We start from the raw sequence: 17,248 nt of genomic DNA on the forward strand, positions 1-17,248 counted from the left end.
TAGAAGATCTTTTAAAGAAAGGTTCTGGGGTCCCAGGGTTGGGGATGGTCCCCATTTATGCAACTATATATTCTATCATCCTAGTGATAATGCCTGCCAAGTTTGGTGACAAATTTGACCATGTGTTTCAGAAAAAAAAAAATAGAAATGTGAAAATCGGCCCCCACTTTGGATCTGACTGTATCAAACTTTAAAACGCACTCACAAATGTACATACTTACAGCATTTTAGCTCCAGCTCTAATTTTATAGAAGATTTTTTTTTTCTCCCCCTAACAGATTCTCTAAAAGATTGACCCCCACACAATAATGGCACTGACTTTGCACATCACTTCTGGTTCTAGGGAAGAAGATATGTAAAGATTCCTTGATTTGGGCACTTTTGAGCCCATTTAAACAAATCCTATCACCCTAGTGATGCTACCTGTGTAGTTTGGTTACAATCTGTCATGGGGTCTTCACAACGAAATTGAAATTGTAAAATGTTTCATGCATAACACACAATGCACAGCAGATGCTGAATGTTCGCTCTAGCTCACTCTAGTCTTTAACTCTGGTAAGCTAAAAAATAGAGAGAGTTATCTTCTACTATCACAACATGTACACACCAACTCAAATCCATTTCAGAATGCATCCAAAAATACTCAATTTACATCATATACAATACAACATGTGCACGGTATCGAGAAAAAAAAGAAGCAAAAACTACAAAAGGAAACTGCAGGCTTAGTACAACAAAATACAAGAAAAAAAAGTTCAACATGAAATTTGATAGATTGTATATAAACAAATTCTCCATACAAGGAGTATTATTGCATCACTTCTTCACCTGTTTGTAAATAGCTCACATATCTGAGGCACAGGCATCGTATTTCAATATGCGCACAAGGCATGCAGGACTGGTCAGTGTGTGCCAGACCACACTTATCTTTCAAGGACAAAATTATGAGTGAATCGATACACTTTGAATTGATAGCCAAAATACAAGAGGTGGCAGAGTGATGTTTAGTCATATCAGACTGTAAGTAAAATCTCATTATAACAAAGTTGATGGGTCCATCCAACAGACCATGTTACATTCTTTATGACACATGCAGTATTATGTAATCTTGATCTTGAGAGACTTTCTAGAGTGTGTGTGAGTTTGGTGATGTGTATTGTGTTTGTATGTGTGAACACTACATCAAGACTTTGATTAGTCTATGCCTACTAAAGAATGATTGCCTACTTTTGATAAAATATAAACAAATTAAAAGAAAATTAAAACCCTAAAATCAATTTGGAGGTAGGGAGAGGTATGGCACAGGACCAAAGGCTTCCCTGTGGATGGTAAGTCCAAGACCACGGGTGGCATCTCCATTCTAGAGAGATCATCCGCTGCATGCACATATTGAGACACCAAATGCTGTGTGAGATGATTCATATAATAATGTCCACTTCATCATTGTCACCAGGTTTGTGATAATGATAACCGATGCCATTCTCTTCTTTCTTCTTGAAGCGAAACCTTGTTATCTGCAAGCACAAGAGGAATGAAGATAAAAGTCCGTGATAGTAAACTTCACATTACTGATTGAATAAAGCATCTTAAAGGTACTAGCCCACATTTGCAAACCCACGAAAATCAAAACTGCATAAAACAGGTCCAATATGACTTCAAGTACAAGTTATAACAGTAACATACCTCACCTGTCGCTCTTTGTCTATACCATTCGATAAAAGAAAGAAAATCATCGTTTTAAAATCAATTTTCAAACCGGGTCAACCCGACCCAAAATCGAATTACGAGCGCGGGCTATAGCTACGTACATTGTACATGTAACACGTACGTGGACCGGAGCTAGCGAGCGTTATACGCATGCATACGGATTACGGTGCATTTTCATTTATTTTTATGAAAGTAATGGACTAATTGGAACGAAATTTTGCACAGGTGTTACTGCAATCATACCCAAACTCCATGCTAACTATGAGACCAATTGCTGCAGGTTTACAAATGTGGGCTAATACCTTTAATGACATACTGCTTACAATGTACATGGTATACTCAGAAAGGAGATACATTCACAAACTTCATACTCTCTGATGTCAACTGTTGACAAAATATTTCCATCAAAGTTTCTACTTTCCTGCTGTCTCATGCCTTGTGATACATTATCATCATTATGTAACAAGTCTTCATTGAGACCGATAAATTAAATTACTGCATAAGCTGTTATTTTTGCAAGGGTTTAATTTTCGTGAATTTCACGAATTGCAGTTGGATCGCGAATTTAACAACACGCGAAATTGTCTCCATGCGCTTTGTTAATAGAGCATTAACGTAAGCGTCGGCGTCGATTCGCGAAAACAACATGTCTATGACCTCGTCATTCGTGAAAATATCTACACGCGAAAATAACGGCGTATACAGTAACTAGAAATGTCACTATGGCGATCAGTTTGCCTCCGCCATAATGCATGATTCTCCTAATAGGTCTATAGTACATGTGGACAATGTGTGATTACATTTTCACAAAATTAGCAAAATATTGCAATGACATGTTTGTCTCATATGTGTTGAATGTTCACCTTCCTTGACCTAGGTTTAATTGGATGAATAGGAGAGCATGTATTTGGGAATTTAAGGACTTTAACTTGACTTTGACCCTTTCATAAGTTTATGCATTGAGTAAGTTTCAAGGTTTGGAGATAAAGTGCAATTTCTGTATTGAATAGTAAATTGTTACCATTCTTATCTGGCCTTTGACCCTAAAATTCACAAGCATATCACTGTCAAGCAGAACATGCATAAATATGTACTAAGTTTCAAGATAACTTGAGCCACTTCCGAGATATGGAGGAAGAAGTAAGTTCAGCACATTCACTTGATCTTTGACCTTTTGACCTTTTTGGCAAAAAAACAAAAACAAAAACAAAAAAACTTCCCACAGAATCTGTATTGGGTTATACATGCATACACCAAGTTAAAAAAAAAAAATCCTGCTGGCATTGCATAAATATGAGGGAAATATTAACATTTTGAAGTGTTGCCCTTGACCTTTGACCCCATGAACCCCAAATTCCCTAGATAATCACTGCCAGTCAGTGCATACATACTATGTTCCAGGAAGATACCTTGAACAATTTCCAAGATACGGAGAAAAAAGTGAAATTTTAACATTTTTATTTGACCTTTTGACCTTTGACCTCATGACCCCAAACTTTCACCAGAGAATCTTAATTGGGTAATACATGTATACACTAAGTTCAAGAAAATATCTTCAGGCATTGCATAGATATGGGGGAAATAGTGAAATTTTAAGCATTTGACCTTGACCTTTTGACCTTTGATCTTGAGCATGTGCACCCAAAAGTTGATAGGCACAACTTCACCCCCTAATACACATACATGCCAAGTTTCATTAGGATACCTCAAAAGGTTTTTTAGTTACGCTGTCCACAAAATTCATTACGGACGGACGGATGGATGGACGGACAACCCGAAAACATAATGCCTCCAGTACCACTTCGTGGTGGAGGCATAAAAAGACCAAACAGGATAAAACTGACATACAGAATTGGGTATCTATTCAAATGTCATCATGTCACTGCCATGAACTGATGCTGCCTTGTTTGGAAGTAGGTAAAAGTAGATTGCAAAACATTCCACCCTGAACATCTATAATTGCAAAAACATTTCTTTCTTTGACATCTATAAGTACAAAAACATTCCTCTCTAAACAGCTATACTCGTTAAAAACAAAACAAAACAATCACCTTTAATTTTGAATATATCTACCTGGAGGAGAATAATTTTTAGGAAAGAGCAGAGATAGATATTAAAAACAAGAGGTGATGCATTCATTCGGGCATTCTAACTTCATTGAGGGTTACAATTTGACCAAAATCTGGAACCCAACTCTGAAATTAATCATGGATTTCATGAAACTGATACAGGCTTTCATATTCAAATCACCTCCAACTAAATTGTACACAATTCAGCTATTACTCATATTAAGAACAGTTTTATCTGATACATAGTTTTTGAACTATTAAGGATCAAAAGTGGGAAGTGTTTTTTGTAACACCTAGTATATGTAACTTATATTGCACCAAATCCACTCTGAAGATTGCTTAAGGTGCATACATACTATTATTATCTATAGGACATTTTAGCAGCGCATCAAAAACATGTATTCTTGCCCACTTGATTTTTCACTGCACAATACAACAGTGAATTGAACAAAAGATATGGGTCAATGTATTAATTCCCCATAGGCTACCATGTTAGTGGTTGTGCAATATAATACACTGTATTTTGTCTTGTCTGTTGCACCAAGGCTCGATGAGAGCACAAGTGTTTGCTACTGTTCTATATGCACGAACCAAGGCCTTGGTACCCCCGCCATGCAGTACTGAGGCTGGCCTCGGTAAAGCAAATGTTTTGGGGTGACAGGGGGCTATAATTACAAAAACAGGTTCCTTACGTCAATGAGGAACATCCCAGAGTTGGTGTTGGGGTTCCTGTAAGCGTAAACGACCCATCCAACCAGGGCCAAGACCAGGACAGCGATGAAAATGGAGCCTAATATGGTGCCAACACGGAGAGCCACAGCAGTAGAGTCCCCTCCTTCTTCATTTCCTGTCTGGGTCATGCTGCCACCTTTCCTGTTGTCATTTCCAATATCTGAAAGGAGAACATTTGATATTTCACAAGCCATCAGTATGACCTATAAAACATGACATCTAATTATTTACTTATTTCTACCTTTCCTACCTAATGACATTCCGGGCATTCACACATACCGAGACTGCTTAATTTGAAACAAGATTGTAATCAAGCCAACTAGAATTATGTTTCAAATTAAGTAAACTTGCCATGTAAATGGAAACTGGAATCACGGAGGGTGATTTAAAGGGACTGTACAGTACTGGTTGAGGGGAGGATTCAGGTTTATAACATTCCTAAGTGAGATAATGAGAAAACTCATATGAAATATGAAATAACATGTAATTTTAAGAAGGATGCAATGTTTATTTGATGAAAATTGGTTTTCAAATGGCCGAGATATCAAAAAAGCGATAATAATAAAAGGCAACAGCCCACGACCTTTATTAGGATCTCTGTTTCACCTTGTTTTTGGATATCTCAGTCATTTCAAAACCGATTTTCATCAAATAAACTTTTGATTCCCCTCAGAATTGTATGCTCTTTGTCATCTCATAGAGTGGTTTCAGAATAAGTCACAAAACATTAAAAACTAAATCCTCACCTCAACCAGAACTGTACAGTCCCTTTAAAACTTAATTCCAGTTGTGTTTGAAATGAAGGTCCAGAGGTATTTTTCAATCACATTTCGCCAGAATTAAGCAACGAAACGACCGTGTTACCATAATTGAACTCAAATTGGGTTGTTGTTGTTGTTTTTTTTTGGGGGGGGGGGTGGAAATTACGGTGACCTTCCCACCACTCTCGCAGAAAGGAGGCTCAAGAGTGACTGATGGGAACTTGGAAAGAAGCCAAACCTCCCCTCCTTGCTCTGAAATTCAAAATAACAAAATACACAAAGTAATTCCTACGGTTTGTATGAATGATGATTGGAATCATAGCTGCAATCCCATTTGTAATCATGTTTCAAATGAAGCAAACTCTGTACGTGTAAAAAGGCCCATTGCCACTGGATATTCCTTCATGAAGTTAAAATGGAAAAAATTCATTTTCTGTCCACAATCTAATCAACTCGTGTCTACATCATGAATCATATCAAATGTGCAACAAATGTAATGTAACAAACTCTTTACATGTTATTTTCACCACTTAATCAGAACCACAAATTGTTTTCTTGGAACATATTTCTGCTGAAACTCTTCCACTGTCCATTATTAATGTTTAAATACAACAGATAAATCCTTGCAAATAATTCAGGAATTTCATTTCCTTTCCAGAAGATTTATTTTCTAACCATTCCTGGATGAATTCTGCTGATTAAATAGTCAAAACATTTGCTGTTGGGCAGTTTACCCGAAGGACGGTGTGTTGGCGGTCACCAAGCAACGTCAGGTTCTACACTTGCATTCATTTGCCACCACTTCAACTGAGTATGGAGAGTCACCTTATCAACATGTGGCCCATACTCTATGTGTGTCTGCGCATGTAGTGTGTGTGTGTGTGTGACAGACAGAGAAAGAAGGAGGGATACGATGAAAAGATTACATGAGAAAAATGTGTTTATCGCTCAGTCGTTGTTCATTCAAATCATGTTCAAGTTAGTTCCATCTTTGGAGTGGTAGAGATCAGACTGGAGTGCAAGTCATCAGCCGATATCTTCTCCACCATCACTGCCCTGGGGATCATTGAATCCATCTCCATTCTTTCAGTGGAGATGTTTTCTAAGATCAGGCCTGGACAGCACGATTACCCCATTATTAGTTTGGGGTGTCCAGAGGGGAGCGCTTAGGGAGATCCCCCTCAACAATCTCCTCTTGGAGACAAATGTGTCCACCCATAGGCTAAAAGAAGATTTAAAATGAAATTAAGTGTACAAAAAAAAGAAAAATCCCCATATTATGGCTGCTCATGCAAACTTATTTGCTGCTTTTTTTTTAAAAAGAATATTATGCAGCATTTTATGTTATTATACAATGCAAGTGTTGAAATTCAAAATGGCTACTGACCTGTCTATGGTGGCCACTTTTGTTGTTTCCCTTGGGTGGCAGCTTTAGACAGGTTTGATTGTATATATAAATGTTAGTCTTAACCTCCAACAGATTAATGCGGGCAACCCCAGAAATTTCTGCCTTACAGAAAAATATTATTGACATAAACATAACTCGTCAATACATTAAGATACAAAAATCCAACATTTTCCCAAGGATGAATTTCCCTTCCGTGGGAACATGCAATGTCTTTCTGTACAGTATATATTGTATATAAGGGTGCTTTTCCCTATGAATTTTAACTGACATAGAACTTCTGGGTTGTTAATGCACGAGCTAAGCAGCAAATGCATGAGCAGCCATAATATGGGGATTTTTTTTTTTTTTTTTGTGTACACTTGATTTCATTTTAAATCTTCATTTAGCCTACTTTTGTTCTTTTGACTTTCAAAATAACATTTTGAGCCTGAGGGACTGGTTCATACCAGTTTTGCATAAGTGGGGTTCACAAGCAAGTACGAGGGGAGATCGACTGATAATGTGTGAAGCTGATGTAAACAACAAACAATACTCAGACAAGTATCCTATTGCCCTTATTCAAAGGGATTTTAATTACTAATTAGTCAGCATTTTGGTAAAATTCTACGATGTGAAATATTAGGAGCTGTCTTTGCCTTTGTAACATCTATTCAGGGCAGCATTACAGAAGCCTAGATCTAGTCACGTGAGTGGTAAGACGGCTTTTCACAGCAAAGAGCTGCGTTTGTCAATCATGTCTGTGTGATTGTGACTGAGTTACGACTCTGCAGAATTCACGCAATTAACGTAAAAGCTGATGTATTCATGGCTGATTTAACGTTTCAGCTAAATTTTTGTGGCCGCTATATGCAGTTAGATATTCAGAACAGGATACATATTGAGTGGCCACTGGCTATATTACGCAGGTGACCATTATACAAAAGGTCTATAATATAGCAGTTTTGTGCGGGGGATTTTTCAGTGGCCGCTAGAGGCAGGTGGCCGCCAAGACAGGTTTGACTGTATATATATATCAAAATATATATCACCCAAGGGTCTCTGGGCTGAGGGCTATGTCAGGCTGAGGGCTTCGTCGGGCTCAGCTGGGAGCCTTTTCATGCACCAGAGTGGACTAGGTTATGCTAGACTGAGAAGTCTGCTTGACAAACTGAACCAGACTGTCCAGATTATACATTCCCAAGTGGAAGGCCACTTCACAGTCAGCCATGCGGATGCCCTGAGAATTTCCTATTACCAACCAGATGTAGATTGCCACCATATTTGAGCCTCTACTGACTTTGTTTACAGTCTTTTGGGTAAGCCTGGCTATTGGACAACAGTTTAACTGTATGTGAGAGCTCTCACTATAACTGAATCTTGCTGTATCTTTTTTTTTTCTTTTTTGATCCTACTTTCTCATACCTATGGCTACACGTAGATGCTCAAAGCTCAAGGCAATAGCTCATCTAAGCCAAAACAAAACTAGCCAATCCTCACAAAAAAAATTTTCAGAGTAAGTTTCCTACGGGTCAGCTTTAGTAGGAATATGTCAAACAGCTACAAAATGAGCAAATTCTGGTCTGAATACTTACATTTATCGCAGAGTCTTCCTGTGTACATGGTGGGACATAAGCACTCCCCATAGCGACAAATACCACCATTATGACATGAAATACCCTCAGAGCAGTCTGTAGAGTGTAAAAAATGCATAACATACACATAATTACCAACAAGATTGATTTCACATTCATTCAGTGAATGCATGTGTAGCAACATCTACATGCTATACTTTATAGTTAAAGGGATCATATAGTTTTGGTTGAGACCTAATTTCAGGTTTCTAACATTTTTTGGTGAGATTATGAGAAACCTCTTATGAAATATGAAAGAGCATGTAATTCCAAGAGGAATTCAAGGTTTATTTGATGAAAATTGGTTTTTGAAATGGTCGAGATATCCAAAACAGAGCGATTCTTATAAAGTGTGGGACCCACCTTTCATTACGATCGCTTTGTTTTACTTTGTTTTTGGATGTTTAAGTCATTCAAAACCCGATTTTCATCAAATAAACTTTGAATTCCTCTTAAAATGGTATGCTCTGTACTATTTCATAAGTGTTTTCTTGGTATCTCGCAAAATGTTAAAAGCCCAATTCTCATCTCCACCAATACTGTACCATCCCTTTAAGTGCTAGAAAGTTGAACTCATAATGGTAGTCATTTTATCGATCTTGTACAGTAAAATCAAGATGTGAATAGGATTTCAGCAAATTGCACAAATGGTGAGTAAAAGTAGTGTCCATTTGGTCCCCCCCCCCCTTTCTCCACTACGCAGAGTACTTTCATTTAGGTGGTAGCCTCTATCATACAGAATCACACATATTCAGAATCACACATATTCAGAATCACACATATTAAATGTGAGTTTTGCCTTCCCATGTTTTCCCCAATGAGGTACACTTTTCTTGTAGATTTTAAATTCAAACATTTTGTTGTGACCACTGTCAAAAAGGATCCATGCACTATGCTGAAAACCAGTAAGACATAGATATATTTCATAAAATAAAGTGAACTGAACAATTTCAAAATCAAAATTTAGAAACTTCACAAATCTGTCTCAAATGGCAAGAATCAGAAATGAAAACAGATGTAAACAGTAGCACATTGTACACACAAATATTTTTGACATAATTCAAAAACATTTGAACAAAAAAACTGGAGAGTCAAGTGTTTCCCGTAGCATATCCATTTGTCTGCACATGAAATGACCATATTCACAGCATCTCATAATCCTTAGACAAGAGAAAATTCTGTTTTTAGATATTTACCAAAACACATCTTCAGAGGAACTTGAATATATGCATGCTTACCTGTGTAGATAGATGGATGCTTGCCCATAGTAGATTTCCTGACAGTAGTTGAAGGTTTCATTGTAGGAAGTGGACAGTTATAGGGCACTTCCTGGTAATGGCCCTGTGTCAAGACATAAAACAGTACATAACCAATCACATTCCAGTTAAGAAACTCTGACAAACATGTTTTCCAGGTCTGACTAGATCTGATAAGGAAACTTCGTTGTACAAAATCAGATTTTGTAGAAGACTTTACTTCTAGTATTACAATTTTTGCATGTGAATAAGCCCAAGTGCATAATGACGATGATTAGAAAGAACGTATACTGAAAATCCCTAATATTCACCTCATTCACCTCAAATAATGCACCTATCATGGAATACAAACATCCTCACCTCACATTTGTATCAAAGCTGTCTATTAATAACTCAATGGAAAGCAGCTGCCATTATCAGCATTCCCTACAATGAAAAATCCAATGTCCATATTCTTCACTTTTGTCAAAATTAAATGTTAGGCCTTTAGAACAAAATTCCCTATTTGTGGTCCATTTTAACACTTTTAATCACAAACCTCCTCTTCACAGTGAGCATTAACCCATGTCTGGCGGTGACGATCAAAGCCATCTGAACAGCGCGCTGCTCCTGGACACCAGGTGCAGTTGAAGTTGATATCACTAGATGTACATGATTCACAATCAGTATGGAGATTGCAGGCTGAGAAAGGAAGAGTGGAGATCAGAAAATCACATTTCATAACATCATAATTAGACACGAGAAATTATGACTACGCTCTAATTCTAATTCTTTGCCATATATCCTCTTTGTAGGAAAAGTTAGCACTTCCTGGGAGCAAGTGAATTTGAACAAGTGCAGAATGTTATTACCATTATTGTTACATTTGACAAAGTATGGAAATAAACAGAATGCCATGACTGCTGATTACACCTCACTTTTAGTCAGTCAAAACATACACTGAGTTATGGCACAAAGAGGGTATCAGCCATTATTCCAGTCTTCAAATATTGCTGTCACTACTTAGCTACCGCAAATCTAACCAATGATTTTCATGAATAGCTTCTCTCATGCACACCAAGACATTTACTAATAAGCATAATATCTCGAGCTAGAACACCATCAATTTCAAATTCTAAAGCCACCTTCTGTGTAAGTTTAACCTGAGATGCATTTTCTCATGATTCACTTCATTTCTGTTGTAAATTTTGATTCTAATACAAGTTTCCCACATATTACACATGTATACATATTCTATACATGACATATTTGAAATATTGTGTAGTTACAAGTGATTTTATCAAGCACTCAGGCAAATAATTCTTTAATGCCTTCACTACATAGACAACAAAAGTGGTCTTTGGAGTTTTAAAGGAGGCCACAGTGCACCAGATGCTGTGATTGACTGAAAGCACAGTGTTATCAAGTCATAGCTCTATTCATCTGAAAATGTTTGTTGCTTTGCAATCCAAGTCCACAGCATACAACACAGACTTCATAATCTGAGAGTAACAATTACTTGCTTGAATGTACATTAAACTGAAAATTGAAAATCAAATAACTTTGTTTGTTGGAAACGAGCATTTACTGACCATTTTGGTAAAATGTGAAAGTGCTGCATCTTAATGATCTTTTATGAAGTTTCAGTCAACTTCTTGTCAAGCAAATAGTTGAGAAAAAAATCAACTTCACTAATCTCTTTCATGAACCTTGCAAAGACACAGGCATCTGGTAAATGACACATTCTTTAGATCACATTGCATGGCAAATTTGTGACAATTTGGTTGCTGTAAATTAAGGAGTACAATAAAGTACAATTATCTGACAATTTGAGGTCTGTACTGTGATTGTTCATTGCATAGAGAAGAAGCCTTAATTTGCTTAGTAATTTGGGGGAGCAGACTTCTGCTGCTTTGGACAATATGTAAATTAAGGACTATGTCCACAAATAGTTGGATGACACATCAGTTATGCAACCAAAACTGCCTCATATGGAAGTTCTCACAGAATGCCATGTTACATGAAAAAGATTACATACGTCATAGGGATTTCATTGAAATTATAAATGTAACCTCATTTATAATGATTATAGTTGACATTATGACCAATATTAGATAGGGTTTAGTTTTGTTTTTTTTCCTGAGCCTAAGTTATATTTAGAAAATACGAGCTACTCTCAGTTACTCTTGAATAATAAACCCTACAAGACAGAAAGTTACATATTTTCTGATTTTGTGAGACACATAGTATTAACTTCAATGAAATTGCGAACATTCATGATAGTATACACTAAAAGAAACTCACTTGGTATGGGACTCAGTACAATAGCTGAAGCATTGGACACCAATGTTGTGTCTAGAGCTACCTTGTGGTACTCGAAGATTGTCCTTTTCTTGATCCCTGAAAAAAAAAAAAATCAAGGTACAGTAACAGACAACACACATAGATAGACATAACAATGACTGCAGTTCCTACATATTTCAACTGCTGTTGATCAAATCTCTGTTTGCAGTGGAAGCTCAGGTTACTACAATCTACTGACCTTGTAAAAATCTAACATGTGAAAAAGCAACCTCATTCTATGCTGACAGGCTTTCTTATATCACAAAAACATGGAACAAGTTTGTGAATAATTTGACCTTCAAAGTCCACACTTGACCCAATACCAAACCTGAAACATGTTTATATCTATAGGTCTTAGTGTGAGCTTGGAATACTCATAACTCGTTTTCATGCTACAAAAAGCTTTAACCTCCTCCTCTTCATAATTACTCCGCTATAACCTCTGATATGCATTTATATGGACACAAAAATGCCATAAATTTTCATCTTCGTGTAGTAAAAACTTTATCAATGAAGGCCATAGTAAACCAAGATCTACAAGTTCTGTACAACAAAGTATAGCTCAACACATAATGGTCTAAAACACACACACATACAAACCAAAAGCCCTCCAAATCCCTAAATGTATTCGAAATGTAAGTTCAAACAACATCTTTTTGAAAAATATTGTTTGATATAACTAAAATAACAGGAAAGAGCCGTATGTGACATCATACATATTCTCGTCATTTTCTTGTATATAGTTGCTAATGCATGATTGGTCAAATTCACCCTCGGAAGAAATTGGTTTTTTTTTTTTGTGTGTGTGTGTGAATGGGTCAGCCTGAGTACAAGGATAATCTTACATCCTTCTTGGCTCTTTACCACAAGTTTTTGAATATTTATGCATTATCATTCTCATGAACCTGTGCATTCATGTGATTTTTTGTGAAAGCTTTTAATTCTGTGTATACACTTACAGAGAAAATAAATTGAAATCAATAGAACTAAATTGAGCCAAACTTTGTTTTTGAACATGTTTCCCATGACTATCACTTTCAATTCTCTGGAACAATGAACTATGCTAAAGCCAGCTAAATCACTTTATTCTGACAGCATTTACTATGCAACCAAACAAATACACAATTTGTCAGAATGATTATTACTGGGATATCCCCTACAGCATTCCTGAAGTTTTTTTTTTTTTTTATTGTAGATCTCTCTACTTTACTACAAGTTTTATCTTAGAATCATGTATGTCATATTTATATCTTCAATGTGTACTGATTCTCTCTTTCACCCCATTCAACTGTAGTTATCAACCCAATTATCCTGTCTCTTAGTGTTTGTATCCCACAAGAAGAGTGGAAGAAAAGGAAACAGTAGGCATACATTGACTGATTCTTGGATTTTCAAACCATATCACTATGTGTCAGGCATTCTGGAAATTATCACCCCAGCGGTGGGATGTACAAATAATGTATGGAATAAGTACAAATAAAACAATTTACTGCCATTGCCTGATCTCATTAGTCATGGAGCCCCTGGGAAGAACACAGGCTGAATACACTGTTTTTGTGTACAAGCCTACTCAGGTTGGTTAACTTACACAGTGTTAATTTCCTGTCCACATAGAAAGCATCTGCCACTCCCACCTTCATAGGATGATCTTTATCTGAAATACTCTCAATAGGAATAGGTACCTGCAAAAGAAAAAAAAAAAATCAGTGGTGAATTTTGGTCAAATTGGCACAGCTGCATGGTCATGGTCAAACTATATATATATATATTTTTTTTTTTTTTTTTTGGGGGGGGGGGGCTACAGATATTGTTTCCACAGTGCTTATTAGCATTTTAAAACAGTATGACTGAAACATTGTCAGTTGGAAATTTTTAGTGTGCTTTATTCAGAAACTGATTCTGTAATTACCATAATACATGAAAACACATTTTAAACTCTCAAAATGTACTGCAAAACAAGAAATTTTCATGTGTACGAAACTTTTGCGAAATTCATGAGGACTCAAGATTCGCAAAAGTTTCATACTGCTAATGTTTTTGGTTCTATGGTATTGCATGAACAATTATGACTTTAAATACATATTCTTACTAAGCATTTTTTTTTTCAACATATCAGATGCATTAATTACCAGCAATAACGGCAAACATTTTCATGTTGTTCTTTTTCCCACTCATAGTGATGAATAGTCATTCACAACTGTCTGACTTAAAAGTGAGGATCACTGTTTTGCATTCTGCTGGTATTTTCTCTAATTGTCAATATTGATGTACTTATCACCTCTAGGGGTAATATTGCAAAAGTGTATCTATTTTCTGATATTTTAAAAGCTATGATGGAACACTGATGATGCCATCTCAACTGACACTGAGGAATTACTTGCTATGACTTGCTATGAGCAAATAAATGCTCTATGGAGGATAATCTTCTTCCTCTTATAACATTGTGACAGCTAAATACTCTGCCATGACAGGAAACAAACGTTTGGCTACTTCATAACAATTTGATTCCATCATAGAGTATCTCACATGCTTCAAACAGGACAATCAAAACATGTGGAATAAGATTGTGAAAACCTACCACTTTATATGCAAAAGTAATATGTCCACTGTCACTTAGAATGCTCTGAAATGAGAACAATCCAGCTGTAAGGACAGAAAGACAGAAAATATGCAATAATGTCAATGAATTGAATACTCTATAAACTACATGAAAACCAAACAAACATATGGAGACTAGCAAAAGTCAAGGAGAAAAAGGTATGTTGAAGGTGATGTCAAAACCATGTGAGGACTAGCTTTGACCTTCCAGGGCTGGTGAGTCTTATCATTTGTAGTATTGCTTTCTGAAAGTTTTACCAAAAGGTAAATGTCATATAATTGAATATCCACACATGAGGCACTCTATAACCCAGAGTACCATCATACCCTTGGTTGCAGGGTTGTGTAACGCAACCTTGTTTTCTTGATAATACACAGCAAACTCAAATGTTATTAATCTTGATATCACATGCATATTCAGAAGTACAATATAAAAGTTATTGCTTTTTTTACAGGTTATTTGGAGAGCCACATCGCTAACCTGATGTCAACACAGTGGGAAAGGAGATTTGTTGTAACGCACTGAACTTACCATCGACATTGTCTGCTAGTTGTATGTTTGTCCATTCTGCTATAAAATGTGTTGCTGCAGACAAGAAATTTAAAAAGTAAGAAAATGCACAGATGTGAAGTGTAAATTTGTCTATCAAAATGCGATAGTGAATATTTACATCTTATATCTATTTTTGATTGGCAACATTACCACCCGATGCTAAGGAATCCCGCATGGATCGCTATTGCATAGCTAGAGACTTATAGCAGTGCCGGCCCTTTACTGTTTCAATCAAATAACTCTGAATTGCTTAATCTATCTTTAATTCTGTTATCACATTTCCTAATCTAACCTGTTTGAAATAGTACAGATGGGACAAGCCCAATCTTAACTATCAACCTCTAGTATTACAGACAGCAATTCCAAACTCTGAACTATGACAATTTTGTTGGGTTAAAAACTTATATTTCACAGGTTGAGACATAACATCATAAGTAGTGATTATCTATGAAATACTGTCCAACCAAGAAACCACTAGAGGTATAACAGCTTTGCAACTTTATGTGAGACTTCACAGACTTTATGAATTCTATTGAGAAGTAAAATTAATTGAATGTACAATAAATCCTTCATTTTACACTCATTGGAGAGGACACAACATACTGCCAGCCCTTACTACTGCTTACAACAGCCTGTATCTGTACTGTGCTGCTTGAATGCGAATAAATCCTGTAGTATTTCTTAAATTTCTTGTACCCATTGGGAGTATGAAAACAAATATACATTACAGTAACTGCAGCTGCCTGTACATCAATGCAGTGTACATCACATACAGTTTTCAAACTTTCTCTCAAAAGCATGCCCTCTTTTCTAAAATTTCACAGACATGTGGTTACCTGATTTGATCAAGATAAAATGAATTACTCTAGTACAACTATTGAATTATTAGAGTTTTTCAGCTGAAAGGCTTCGTCTTTTGGTCCTATTTCATTCATGCAAGTTTTTGTTGATGACTTTGTGACTCTTCCCTCACCATTTTGGTAGTACTTGATGGAGCAATTGGGTGACCTGGCTGGATCAAAGTTGGCCATGAGTGGAGCAATGTATTGTGTGGCAGCGAGATATCGATGCACGTAAGATCCAAGGTACATGAAACCTGCCAGAAAATGAAGATCAGTAAAGTAAAATAGATAGGAACAGACGGAAAAATACATAGAATGGCATGGACAAGGAGAGAGTATGAGTGAGGTCAAATTATTCTGGAGTGAAATTGAAAATAAGAGCAGAAAGAAACAAATTACTGAAAGAATGATTCAGCCTTTTTTTGTGTTTTCACTTTCTCAAAAACTAAATGTGTAAAGCAACACAGTTCACAATTCCCAGATTTCTTGTTCAAATACATTTACACATGCACTTCCAATATCCTTATATTTTTTTCCCTAACAAAGTTGCAAAATATATTATGTACTTCCTTCTACCAGTACCCATATTTCCTGATAATGCATATCACATTGGCCTTCTAATCATTTGTTCAGTTAAAGTACCAGCATGTACCAATGAGCCAACATAGGCTGCATTTGCATGGGATAAGTTCAGGTGGTTATCACTGATGAAAAGTATACTGGAAATATGATTGTCAAAATTAGTCCTAGTGAGAATGTTCTTGACTACATCTATCCTGCATTAAGGTGAGAGGATTTTGTCTTTCTCATAAGAGACAAACACAGGAAAAGAAATATGACATTCTGTAAGTTTCCCAACACAACAGCTGAATTTCAGTATTTCAAAATTTCAGAAAATCATGTAAAATTCTTTTCATTCATGGATTTGTCAATGGAAACCATTATAGTTACTAACAAAACCTTGCACACAAGGGAGACTGGTCTGAAACACTCAAATAATGTGACCTTACCACCTGTTGTCAGGAAGAGCTCTGTGATGTTGTGGCCATAAAATGGGAAATTAAACTCCAGTTCAATTTTCTGCAGGATACAAGAGGAAGGAGATTAAAAAAACGGCATGTTCAACACGAAAATGTCACATAATTGTCTGGCATTTAAAAGGTTGGCAGCTTGTGTTATCAGGAGCTGGATACAGCACTTTCATCACTTTCATAACACAGAGGAGAAAGGTAGCTCCAAGCACTTCTTCCACAAAACTAAAAACAATATGTGACATTTGTTAAATGTGAAAGGCTTCCGATCACAATACTAATTTGCAATAAACTATACTTCTCAGATGAACATGTCTTCCTTCCCATTTCACATACTATTTGCAAAATAATTGTAAATT

The 17,248-nt window shown here is 36.3% G+C and overlaps 1 protein-coding gene across 1 annotated transcript in view; it reads right to left on the reverse strand.

Annotated features, from left to right (window-relative positions):
• Positions 1-281: 281 nt before the first annotated feature.
• The window catches only part of LOC140227089 (plexin domain-containing protein 2-like), an 80,298-nt gene continuing 63,331 nt past the window's right edge, over positions 282-17,248 (reverse strand). Inside the window, exons 5-15 of the mRNA XM_072307519.1 lie at positions 16,869-16,938; positions 15,990-16,112; positions 14,996-15,049; positions 14,444-14,508; positions 13,454-13,547; positions 11,827-11,922; positions 10,082-10,224; positions 9,526-9,628; positions 8,249-8,344; positions 4,469-4,668; positions 282-1,514 (exon numbers count right to left, since the gene is read on the reverse strand). Coding sequence (XP_072163620.1) covers positions 1,419-1,514; positions 4,469-4,668; positions 8,249-8,344; positions 9,526-9,628; positions 10,082-10,224; positions 11,827-11,922; positions 13,454-13,547; positions 14,444-14,508; positions 14,996-15,049; positions 15,990-16,112; positions 16,869-16,938 — 1,140 coding nt within the window. The 3' untranslated portion in view covers positions 282-1,418. The remainder of the gene's footprint in view (positions 1,515-4,468; positions 4,669-8,248; positions 8,345-9,525; positions 9,629-10,081; positions 10,225-11,826; positions 11,923-13,453; positions 13,548-14,443; positions 14,509-14,995; positions 15,050-15,989; positions 16,113-16,868; positions 16,939-17,248) is intronic.

The sequence above is a fragment of the Diadema setosum genome, chromosome 4 (genome assembly GCF_964275005.1).
Source record: "Diadema setosum chromosome 4, eeDiaSeto1, whole genome shotgun sequence".
Classification (NCBI taxonomy): Eukaryota; Metazoa; Echinodermata; class Echinoidea; order Diadematoida; family Diadematidae; genus Diadema; species Diadema setosum.